This window comes from Agelaius tricolor, unplaced genomic scaffold, assembly GCF_023055355.1.
Source record: "Agelaius tricolor isolate 1412-34295 unplaced genomic scaffold, bAgeTri1.0.p SCAF_2, whole genome shotgun sequence".
NCBI lineage: Eukaryota > Metazoa > Chordata > Aves > Passeriformes > Icteridae > Agelaius > Agelaius tricolor.
In genome coordinates, this window is record NW_027269262.1 from 3,793,334 (window position 1) to 3,806,284 (window position 12,951).

Here is a 12,951-nt window from a genome sequence, read left to right on the forward strand (position 1 = left end):
TCCTCTTTTTTTTTCATCTTTAGTACTAGGAGGAAATTATGTTCTTCACTTAAAGTGCAGGTCTGGGAATCAGGAATTTTATTTTATTTTTTCCCTCAAGACTTCCTGTGCAGACACAAATAAACTTAACCTCTATGTCAGTTCTCACACCTGGTAAAAGAACTTCACCTTTATACTTATCTATTTTATAGAGAGTGTCTTCTCTCCAGCCTATGATTCTTGATTGCTGACAATTTTAATCCATTCATGTTTGGAGAGTATTTGAGGATGAAAGGTGCAAGAGAAAATTAAATTGTATAATTTTGTGGTAGGATATTTTAAATAAAACATCATGCAGTGATTTCAAATAAACCACTCTCTTGTAATCTACATTTAAGGTGCTTGTCTACTTTTACACAGCAAGAGGCAGCTTATCCTCCAAGCTAAGTCATATGAGGATATTGACTTCAGCTGATGCCATCAGGCCTCAGAGAAGCCTCCGTGTCCAAAAACAGAAAGACAGACTAGGGAGCTTACCTGTTGCCTTTATTATCTAGTCCCCAGTATTAATTAACTCAGTGCCTTATTTTGGCCCCACCACCAAACCCTCAAAATGCCAAGAAAATGAGATTAGTGAATGAAAGAGCAACAGGTGGGTTGAGAACTGTTCGTTCATCTAATTCACAGGACTCTTCTAATGTAAGATACCAGGTTTTTTCAGTCTCACCCGTAATCTTATTGGGGCAGGTTTTCAAATGAAGCTGAATTAAATCAAGCTCATAAGACATTAACCACAGTTTAGAAGACAGCACTTTTTTCTACCATCCGTGCTAGAGTTTTTGCTGCGGCTCCATTCTAATATTACTGCCTTCATCAAACTGCCACTTTTCCTGCTGCAGACAACAACTGCTTCATTTACTCAGCAGAACCTGAATCTCCAGTAAAGGTGCAGCCTCTAAGCAGAACAAACTGTTCTAGCAAAAATCCTAGAATTTAGCAAAGGTAGACCATCTGTTGCTGGTTCTGCTTTATTGCTGAAGTATCTTGTTTCCCAAGGAATGCCTTCCCTAAATGCTTAGCCTTTCTTCTCCCTTGTTCATCATTACTTCAAGAATCCTGAAATAATGAAGGATTCTGGGTTGCATGTATACCCATTCCACAGGTATGGAACAAGTTGTCTAAAGGCAAGAAAATTCATTAACACTGTATACCTTATTCATCATGACCATCTAATTTGGAAAGTTTCTCCGTGGGTAAATGGACCTGAAAAACAGATGAAAGGTTATATATTTGCTAACATATTCATGCAGATGAGCCTCACAGAAGAAGAAAACAGGGCCAACCTGCTCAGGCTGGTTTGCAGCTTACCACAGATGCATCAGAACCGAGAACAAACCTCACTGCTGACGACAGCACGTTTTGCATGTGGTGGAAATGCCCATCTTTTATGCAGAGGGTTTTTGACTATAGAAAATAATTTCATGGTTTTGTAGAGGTTGGGTTTGTTTTTCTAAACAATGCTAACTTATTCATGAGACATTTCAGATTAAGCAGTAATTCGATTCTACCTCTTCGATTCTTCTAAATTTTTCCTTTATTTAATATAAAAACTCAGCCTATTTCTCTAAACATCTCTCAGACAGAGGATCAATTATACCAAGATTTGTGCTGTGTAATATATTTTTTAGCTGACCATGACTGTCATATCTACAATCTTACAGAGAGTGACCTGTCTTTCCAGGAGCCTCAGTTCCCTTTACTCTGGATAAATTTCTGCTCAATTTATGCTATTTCTCTCAATGAGGATATTGTAAACTACTGTTTGCCTCCCACAAATAGCCAGAATTTTCATGTAAGCAAGCTTAGATGGCTGAAGCAAGAAGGACAGGTGAGAAGACTATCATGGGGAGTGGGAACAGCAGGCTAGAAAGATTGAGAATATATGTCTCAGAACTGGAGATTTCCAAGATCAATGGCATTTTCACCTCATTAAGGGCAAAATATTGGCAATCTCTTCATTCAATCATACTTGGGATCCCACAGCTCAACTTATTAATGAAATTCCCCCTCACAGCTAAAATTAAAAAAAAAAAAAAAGAACCAAAAAATAGTGAATATGAATGTGGAAGAAAGGCAATTTGATGTTTGTAATTATCGAGGCAAACTCCACAACCTGCTGAATGTATGCAAAATGGACCCTGGATGGTGTATATAAAAGTGGTATGTGTGGAGAATAGCAGCAAGCATTGAGGTGTCTTTCTGATAGAGAAAGTCATCATCCAGGATGCCGACCATGAACACCAGGGGGGCTTCACTGAAAGGTAAGATTTTGACATTCACCATTAATTTTTATACTTCTTTCCATTTCGACTGAATTAGGAAGCATATGAAATGTAACAGATCTAAAAACTGAGGTCTTCCAGCCACATAATTTTCCAGAAAGGGCAAAACCTGAAGAAAGGAGCTTGATGCCTTTTGTCTTCTAAGAGTTCCTGTGCATTGGGTGGTGTCACAAAAAAATTGGCTTGAGGGGTGTCACACCTGCATGTGAAAGTTTGGATCTGGACTGGTTTGCTGCACCACTCAGAAGGTTATGACTAGATGTCATTACCCACAAATCTAGAGGTGATGAGGTAATTTTGAAATTAATTTTTTCAAAATGTTCATCGACTTTCCAAGCCAACAAGTCTCAGGTTTTCACAAAGCTATTCCTTAGAGTACTTTCCTAAATGCAGCATCCAGCATGTACCTTGCTTATGGGGGAGGAGGAGAGCTTACTTCGTTATTGTGTAAATCCACCTTTTTTTTAATGTAGACCTAGAAAGAAATTTATCATGTGACATCCTTAGGGATAGTTTTGCTGATTTATGAAGCACACTTTCATTGAGCATTTTAAATAAGTCTAGTCAACCAATATAGGTAATACGTCAATTTCCAGAAGTAAAAGTCTCAGAACAGGTACATTCATTTACCAGAAATTTTAATTATTTGCCATTGCTTTTCTCTGTATATTTTATTTCACTGAACAAAAAACTTAACTCTGCTAAGTTAACATGAGAAGCTTTAAGCAGATGCTTTAGATAATGAGAAGTCCTCTATATGAGTTTCAGAAGCTCAGGAGAAAAGACAAAAACTGTCACTGATTTCTTAGAAGTAGGAAACTTAGGGTTAAACTCTAAAGAGCAAAGAAGCACAGCTGCTGGAAATCTTTTGAAGGAATTCCCAGGACAATCACAGCCTTAAGAGTGACCTAACCACCCTCCCACAAAAATTAATTTTAACTCCAAATGTTTGCAAGAAGAAAAGGACGTCTGGGACGAGGAGGAGGGACAGATAAAAAAAAAGAAGAAAGAAAGAAAGAAAGAAAGAAAGAAAGAAAGAAAGAAAGAAAGAAAGAAAGAACAAAAAAAAGAACAATCTATTTTCCAAACTTATATATCTGTGTAAATATAAATATGTATCTATATTTGCACTGTGAAGAAGAAGTTTGATTTGTTTTTTCTTCTGTTTATGACTCTGTTATAAAGCCAGACACGTAGTAAGAGACTTCAGAATACACTGTACACTGCAACACAGATTACCATGTCTCCTCAAACTCTGTAACTGGCTCTGCTATACCATCAGCATGATAGAGGGGAGGAAGGATAAAAGAATTATAGAATTACAGTGTGCCTGTCCTGAACTGCTGGAGCAACCAGCACGGAGGGTACTCTGAGCCGTGTGACAGCACAACCCAAATCACCCAGCATCTGCCTCTGACAGCTGCTTCTAAATACACCTGCAAGTCAATGTGTGCCCATTTCACCATGTTTTAAACTTGAACAGGTTTGTTGCTGGCAGCCCTTCTGGTGTCCCACATGCTTCTGACAAAGGAAGGAGTGACCTCTATGCCAATCTGCCCCAATGGATCTGTCAATTGCCAGCTTTCCCTTGAAGAGCTTTTTGAGCGAGCAGTTAAACTTTCACACTACATTCACTATCTCTCTTCGGAAATGTTCAATGAATTTGTAAGTAGTCTTTTCCTGAGAGCAAGAAAATATAAAATTGCAATTTAATATTTTTTAATCACAAACATATGTTAACATATAATAAGTAAACAAGTATGACTGCTGTCTGGTGAAAGTCCCAATGGTGACCAAATTGGTATATAGTCCTGAATGTTGCTAAGATCCCCAGAACTTCTATTAAAAGATGCCATTTTTCCATCATTCTTCATCTGTGGAGCATTTGTTTTTGCTGGGTGCCAGTTCCACTCTAGAGACTCACCAGAAACTTTTGACCTTTACAGCATAAAAGCAGTGATAAAAGCTATGGAACAACGATTAGCTAGCACAGTGTTTGAGCTGAAGCTCTTTCTTTTCTGTCTTAATAACACCTGTCCATGCTGATCTGCAGGATGAACGCTATGCCCAGGGCCGGGGTTTCATTGCAAAAGCTGTCAACAGCTGCCACACTGCGTCCTTAACCACTCCTGAAGATAAGGAGCAGGCTCAGCAGATTCATGTAAGTCCCACTTCCAGTGTAATTCAGTGTAAGACAGAGCAGGGGAAGGCAGGGAAGGAGGGTTGCAGAATAGTGAGAGATTTACATCGTACTCAGTCTTTCAGAGTGAGAGGGAGATCAACTCAATCAGAATTAAAAAGCCAGGAAGAGGAAAGCACCAAAAAGCCAAAGTTGATTTAACATTTGCAGATACTAAGTCACAAACCATACAGCACATATAAGTACCAGTGACTTTCATCATCCATTCCTTTTCCTGTATGCTACTGTGTCTTAATTCCAATTAAAATACAACCTCATGGAGCAATGCCAGTTACCGTGTTTGTGCAGTGCTGAGAACACTACAACCTTTAAACATTCTCTTAAAACATCTTATACACAGCTAATGTATTTACAAGCATAAGAACACATTGCTGTATATAGACAGAGGTAAAGAGTTTTCCAGTAACTCCAAACAGTGGCATTACTAAAAAAACATTGAATAGATATTCTTTCTGTTACCAGTGGGCTAAAGTGGTCATATCATCAACCAAATACAAAGACTCTAGTGTGAAAATCTGCAAAATATGTGTAAATAGAAACACGCTGCATACCTACATAATATATAATAATTGTAAAGTTTAGTGAAGATGATCTCATTCAGTCTACCCTCACAGATATCATTTGAAAATTCTCTGGAGAAAAAAATAAGCAGAGCTTTAAAAATGGGGCTGTTCCAGAGCAAAATCTCTATGAGTTTCATGGTGGTGGTGATATCTTCATAATTTCACAGTATCACCAGCTTCTTAGTGTGTCATTAAGAAACTCTTGTGGGAGCAATAGAATTCACAGCCCTGGGTTGTGCATCTAGGAAAGAAGAAAAGGTTTAATACTGCCACGATCTTAACTGTAGGCTTGATGAATTCCTATTGCCCACAAAAAAGGACAATTTTTAAAACCAGAGAGCTACTGCTGGAAGCACTGTTGTTCAAAAGGGAGGACAGATGAGTTATGTAGAGGTAATAAAAGCTATTTGGTGGTTTACCATAATGTGGACCTTCCAGTCAATACTAAATTAAAAAAATATATATATATATAAATAATCAGTGGATTTTAAAACATTCATCAAAAATCAGATAAGGAGCTCTGGGTTTCCTTTCACAGAGATGAGACATAGTTATGCTTGCTAGTTTTTAATGCTGAGAGTATTCAAATTATATTTTCCACTGCAGAATGGCTCACACAAATATTGTAAAATGTGATGACACCAATGGCAAACTTCGAAAATGCAATTGCACAGAGGTATCTAAGACAGGGTTATAGGCCACATTTCTGATAGATCCTGGAATAAGTTCCTAAATCACAATGTCTGACGACAGTGCTCTAAATGCCTTCTAATTTTACCAGAATTAGCTTTCTTCTTTTAATCACCTTCCCTTACTATGGGTGTGCAGCATGAAGACCTACTGAATTTAATTCTGGGAGTTCTGCGCTCCTGGAATGATCCCCTGATCCACTTGGCCTCTGAAGTACAAAGAATCAAAGAAGCTCCAGAAACCATTCTCTGGAAGGCTGTGGAGATTGAAGAACAAAACAAGCGACTCCTAGAAGGAATGGAGAAAATAGTTGGACGGGTAAGTCAGTCCTTAACACCCTTCCAGCCAATTGCTTTAAGGAAGACACGTACACTGATAGGCTCTCCCTACCTGGAATATAAAAGGAAGCAATAGATGTGAAGATAAAAAAGGGAGACAAAGTAGTTGAGTCTGAGATCTTTTCAGCTTTCTTCTTTCAGATTTCTTCTGCTAACTTGCAATTTATAAAGAGACAATGTGATATGATTGTCATAGAATAACCCATGACCCTCCCAGTTATGCTTCAGGGTAAGGTGTAATTATCAGGACTGGCTATGGTCATTCTGTCTCTGAGAATTTTCAATCTGCAGTCCTGATTGTTTAAGGATACATCCCCATTTTTCCCATATGCATATATTTATTTATATATATATATATAATATATATATTCTATATACATATATAATATATGTATGTGTGTGTGTGTGGGTGGGTATGTGTATGTGTGTGTTTCAGCATATTTATATGGATCTGTATACAAATAGGTATTATGCAGAGGTCTTGGAAACAGATACTGTGTTTAAAACAGCTCTGTGAGTCTGGGCTATTGCAAAGATGTGGCAAAGTAACCTTGATATCTTTCATTTCTCTTTTCACGCCACACTGATTCCTCTGGACTCTGTGTCTGACTTGGCTCCCCCTATACTTGTGAGTTTAGACAACAAGGCTGTTGTCTTACAAAACCCATACTTGAATAGCTCTTGTTGCCACTAATTGATTGAAAGCTTTCCTGAACAAAGCCAGCTCTCGCTTGTTTATTTTTAAAGGGGCCTCGGTTAGTCGGTGAATTTATCATTCTGTCAGTGAGTTAGATGTTGACAAGAGGTTCTGAGTTCACTGCTCTGAGCAGCTGAACAGCACAAAGAGTGTCACCATCACTGTATCCACCACTTTCCACTAGATCACTCAAGGTCTCTCTTTCAGTTAGGTGTCTCTTCACTCAGAAACCTTATACCATCCAGGCTACAAATACATTTATCAGTGTAATCAAATACATCTCTATCACACATCCATGTGTAAAAAGAGCACAGCTGAGGGTCCAAGATAAGAATAAGAAGTCAGGTGCTGCTCCAGTTGCCCTGTCACCACCTTCTCATTCACATTATTTACAGAAAGAGATAAGATTGGCTCATTCATTAGTGTCAAACCATATTTTTAAGTCATAGTGGGTCTATTTTTTTTTTTGCCTTTTGCTTAAACTGAATGATAGCAGTTCCACAGATACTCTCCTATATGTCTTTTCAAAGCATGACTTGTGTGAAATAAGAATGGTGCACAAGAATCAATAGGCACAGACTTCCTTCCTGCTATGAAAGGTAGATCTATGTGATAAGAGAAAATTAATGATTGTCTTCAAACAAGGAGACCTAAACTAGTCTTCACCTCAGATCCTAACTCACTACATGTGTTCCCACATGTAGTTTTCTAACATTAGAAGTCATTGTATCACTCAGCTTTTTTTTTTTTTTGATGGAGCCACTACTTCTGAGTATGTATTATTGAGAGATTTTTCTGATAAGGGCTGAGACTAATCTGTTTGTTGCACACGAGCAACTTCAAAGAACGAGTTTTAACAAAGTTTTGAAGGTGGAGGGAGCCAAAGAGAGATGTCCCTGATGAGTCCAAGCATGAAGGAAGGATTGATTTTTCTGCAAAGTCAGGTTTCCTTGAATACTGGTTAATACACTAGCTCTCTTAAAACACTACTGAGACAGTTATGCTTTTCACATGTTTTAGGAAAATAAACTGAAAAATCTGAAAAATTCATTCAAAATCTGGATGAAGATATAGAACGTTGTACAGAATAATGTGAGCCTGAACAGAAAGCACGTTAGAAGCCATACACTAACATTCTTCAAGGACAGTATTTTAAATTCTGCCTTCTACATCCAATCAGGCTCACTATCATTTACTGTTAATACCACTTTGTGTATTTAGGTTCACTCTGGGGAGGTCGAAAATGAGATTTACACTCCGTGGGATGGACTTCCATCCCTGCAGCTTGCTGATGAAGACTCCAGACTCTTTGCCTTTTACAACCTGCTGCACTGCCTCCGCCGAGATTCCCACAAAATCGACAACTATCTCAAGGTTTTGAAGTGCCGCCTAATCCACGACAACAACTGTTGAGTAGTCATGGGTCTGATCACATACTGGAGTCATTCATCGTGTGTTCTTGATGCTTTTTCACTTTATGAAAATCACACACTGTGCAGAATCTGTATCATCTGTAACTTTCAAGAGTGTTTGTATGAATTCTGGCTGCAACAATTAGCATGTGTTGGTGCTTTAAAATATTACCAACCACTTGTATGACAAGAATATACTTTTCTGTTTAATCTCCCCCCCTTGCAGCATTTCAGTGATAAACAGGATGCAGATGCAAATAAAAATCTTCTCAAATCCAGAAGAATGTAACACTGGGTGATATCAGTGAATAAAAAATAGATGGCACTGTGTATACCTTTAACAGTAGCTTCTCTTTTGGGATCTCAATCTCCAGTTACTGATGACAGGATTTCTTACTTGCATTGGTCTTTACACCCTCTCCAAAAAGGGAGGAAACAAAAAGCAGGGACATAAAAAGGCAGATTAATCACACCAAACTACCCTAAAGTGAAATTTTTGTCTGAAATCCAGTCTGCTTTTATCAACTCTTTTACTCGGTACAAAATCTGTCAGCACAGGGGAGAGGAAGGTTAAGAAATCCAACCTGGCTAACACAGCCTTTGATTCCCCATGCAATTCACGGAGAGAGAAGACACATCCAGTATTTTAAGGACAGAGATACAGATATATTTACATCTCTACTGATGAGAAAAGGCATTTCCAAGGGAAGGTTCATTATATTTGAGGTAACTATCTGAGAGCAAAAGAACCAACTGGTTTCATTAGGTTTCAAAAGGCAATGATCGGCATTCATATCATAGCCATCTACCTTTCACATTCCTCCCAAGCAATGTGGTGGTTGCAGTTGGAGAATTTTGAAGCCATAAAAAGGCACCAGCTGAGCTGAGGTGTCTTTTGTGCTAAACCCAATGTGTCTCCATTCACTTTGGGCTGAGTCAAAAAGTTTTTAGGGCACTCATTTGAAAACACTATGGTTCACATTGAAAATTTGTAAATATCAAAACAATTGACTACTTTTGAAAAAAATCTGGCTTACAGTCACACAGGAAGTAAGAAGCCAAATTGCAACAGAAGCCATTGACCGTAGACCACACCTTTATGTTGTCTTTGTATGCAATAAATAAACTCAGCCTTGGCTTCATCACACAGTTTCAGCAAACAGTGTGAATTTCAAATCAGCTCTTCCTGGAGTTAGTGGTCTTCCCACTAGACAACATGCTGCATTGCTCCAGGTTGGAGCCAGCTCAGAGGAAGAGTGAAGCACCAGAGAAGATGGGTTTGAGGGCTGAACCTTTCATTACCATAGCAGAATAAGCACAGCCATAATTGGTAATGATGTAAGAGATTAGACAATACCAACGGCTAGGAAGGTCTCATTTTAGCCATTTCTCCAAGAACACGATGATACTTGCATTTCTAATTGTGTATATATACATATAATGGCCTCTTAATCTCTTCTTGTTTTCAATCATTGATTGCCTCAGGCTTTCTCTGGATAAGTATACACTAAGCCCAATTTTAATCTATAAAAAATCACCTTTACAGTAAGCAAATTCCTTGTAGGTCAGGCACAATTGACATATTTCTTAAGCTCTGAAATGCACAAAACCTGGGGCGTATGAAACAGCAGTTTAACAACACACAGCTGTACAGCACAGTCAAGGAAGAGAATGGGTAAAATTTGCCTGGCAAAATGCAAGTGTCCCAACTAGAATTTAAAATGGTTTTAATATTCTGTTTTTTGTTATAATGCCAATGGAAGGGGGAAAAAGAAGCATTTTAAAGGAAAGGAAAAAAAAGAAAAAGAAAATATGTCCTTTGTAATTATCATAAGTGCTTAGAATTACAGTGTGAGTTCTTATTGAAAAGAAAACATGAATAATGGGACTAGTCTGTATTGAGCTGGAAAAACAATTATGCCTCACTGAGCAAACTCCTACCTCAGAATCTCTAGAATTCAAAAGCAACTTGATTAATAGGGTAGACATTCATAATTTTACACTTATATGACTAGATCTAAAACAATGACTTTCATTAACTGCTTAAAAATTACAGTGCTAAAGCAACTGTTTAAAACTTGCATGCACTGGCTTTATATAGCCTATTTTAGCACAATAATGAGTTTTTTTAATTTCATAAGGAAAGATACAAGAGGATGACAAAAAAAAGAATCTAAAGAACTGAAAAGCTATCTGTTTTGCAGCTGCTTAACTAAAGTAGCATTAAAAAGTGATCTGGTTAATATTCTGAGTCATCACAGCTGTAACAGAGACAGAGAGACATAGAAGCCCATGAACACATTCGGAGCTACACCTACCTGTGAACATGGACATACCGTTCAGACCCTGAATGTTCAAGCCGCAATTCAATTGAAAATCTATTTCTTAGAGCTGATGGTAGGAAAAACACATACTTACCTTAATATTAATAGATAGATACTAAGAAAAATGTCTCACTGTGATGGTGGTGAGGTACTGGCACAGGTTGCCCAGAGATGTGGGCAATGACCCATCCTTGGCAGTGCTCAAGGCCAGGCTGTCTCTAAGCAACCTGGTCAAGCAAAAAGTATCCCTGACCACAAGGGGATGGCCTCTTTAGATAAAGATGATCTTTAAGGGCCCTTCCAAACCAGTCTATTTCTATGACTCTATGATTCTAACTTTTTGTTAATTAGCATGTGTTTGTAAGTCCTGAGAAACTATTGTCTTTTGTCCAACAAGAAATTACATAGCCAAACTCTTATATTATATAAAACTGAACTGAAAACAAGCATGCTCTTTCTAAGTAAAAGAAACTGATATCTATGAGCACTTTTTCCAAGTGTATTAAATTCTGGCTACTTCACAAAACACCTAGTTTTCTAATTATTTATTCAATGCCCAAATTGGCCATATTTAAAAATTTGTTCTTATCTTTACTTCTATTCATTTAAGATTGCATGGTGACAGGAATGGAAAGGTAAGGTCCATTTAGCCAAAATATAGGTTCTATCCTCTTTTGAAGTCATATTCACACTCCCATAGATGGCACTAAATTTAAGATAACACTTTGTGACATGAAGTCTAAATGGTAGGAAGTTTAAGCCAATTTTTGCTCACTGAGAGCATTTATCACTGAACTCAACAGTGCAGCATAGATCCACAAAATAGAAATTTGACTTGCTATTCATGTGTGTTTCTAGACTCTAGGATGATAGGTAACCACTGTGGCAAACAGAATATTTTGAGGATGATTTAAAGCCAGTAAGGGAAGATTTTATTGACAGTATGTGTCATTTGGAATCTGCTGCTTAACTAATAATGTGATAATCTTTCTATCATCCTTTTTTTTTTTTTCCTCTTTTTCATTTGAGTTCCTACAAAAAACCTCCAGTGTTTTGTCTATAGCATAGCAACTCATCTGTACAATAGAGTTGACCTTTATAATATAACTTCAAATAAAATCCACAATTCTAATAACAAGGGATTCACAGTGTAAAAACCACACATCATCTAAATTTAATTTCTGAACAACAGAAATTCTCTGGGGGCTACATTTTAAACAGAGTCTGCTTATTATAAATGAAATTTATACAAGCAACCAATTATGTCAGAAATGTAAACTCAGTAATCATACTTATGTATAGATCCATACACTAAAAAAAATCCAGTCATACAACCATGCATGGGAATAACATCACAGGCATACACATTCTCACTGAAACTACCGGGTTTGCTGATCTGTAAAGCTGTTAACATATATGACTATTTCTGTCACAACCTTTTAATGACTTGTAAATCACTTTGCTAAATCTTGAAATCTGATGTTGAGCCTCAATGCTCAATTCAACTGAAATTTAAGATTGACTACACACAGGTTTATATTAAGCACTAAAAAGGGTTTAAAACCAACATGAAATGTAATGATGCTCTTTTGAAATTTTTCATGTTCATTTCCATCTTAAGGAATGAGGCTAAATTCAACATCAGTCTTGGAAAACAGTAGAAGTGTCAGCCATGGTTTTCCAACTTTTTTTCCTCCAAACAATTCAATGATTACCAGATAGCATTCTAACAATATTTATTATTATTGGCATTTTAAAGCTGTATTTGGATATATCCCCCATAACTAAATACTAAGAAAATTTTTTTCAATTACATCTTTTCATGGTGATTTTTTGTTTCCTTTCCCACATTCAGCTATGGGGAGTAAATAAAAACAGACAAGCAATGGCACCTTAATGTCCTCTGAATTATATCTTTTTTTCCATACAGTGAAAACAGTAAAAACTGTCCTTATTTTTGATGAAAAAAAATAAGAATTCAGAGAGTTGTCCCATTTGACTTTTGGAACATACAAAAAACGCAAGGTCATTTTGAAGGATACAGAGCCCACCTTCCAATCTACAATTTTAATGTGCATTGAGGGAAGTAAAAGACCATGTTTCTTACATTGTTACTAATTCTTTTTCATGCCCTTTCAATCATCCACAAATCCCATGCTAACATTCTGGGGTTTAGGAAGACGTCTCGGACAGAACCCTTTTCTGCAAATTCCCACCTTTTCAAAATTCTCAATATTTTAATATTTTAAAAATTATAATATAGCAGACAAAATTTCTTAAAGAACACTTTTACCACAAATTTTTCACTAAATTTCATCAAGTCAGCTACCAGAAAGTGCTTCACCAAGCATAAAAATGAACAGTATTTACTGACAATATTTAATAATAATAGTCCCTCAAAAACAG

At 37.1% G+C, this 12,951-nt stretch overlaps 1 protein-coding gene across 1 annotated transcript; it reads left to right on the forward strand.

Moving 5' to 3' along the window:
• The first annotated feature begins 2,075 nt into the window (after positions 1 to 2,075).
• Positions 2,076 to 8,222, forward strand: PRL (prolactin). Its single transcript, XM_071448642.1, has 5 exons — positions 2,076 to 2,300; positions 3,805 to 3,986; positions 4,375 to 4,482; positions 5,913 to 6,092; positions 8,031 to 8,222. Exons 1-5 carry the CDS (start codon positions 2,264 to 2,266, stop codon positions 8,220 to 8,222), a joined length of 699 nt encoding a protein of 232 aa, XP_071304743.1. The 5' UTR covers positions 2,076 to 2,263.
• Positions 8,223 to 12,951: the final 4,729 nt, after the last annotated feature.

Bases quoted from the DNA above. Each gene is read 5' to 3' on its own strand.
- PRL (XM_071448642.1), top strand. From the start codon at position 2,264: ATGCCGACCATGAACACCAGGGGGGCTTCACTGAAAG. The intron at 3,987-4,374 runs GTAAGTAGTCTT...GCTGATCTGCAG, and splicing joins CGGAAATGTTCAATGAATTT to GATGAACGCTATGCCCAGGG. The intron at 4,483-5,912 runs GTAAGTCCCACT...ATGGGTGTGCAG, and splicing joins AGCAGGCTCAGCAGATTCAT to CATGAAGACCTACTGAATTT.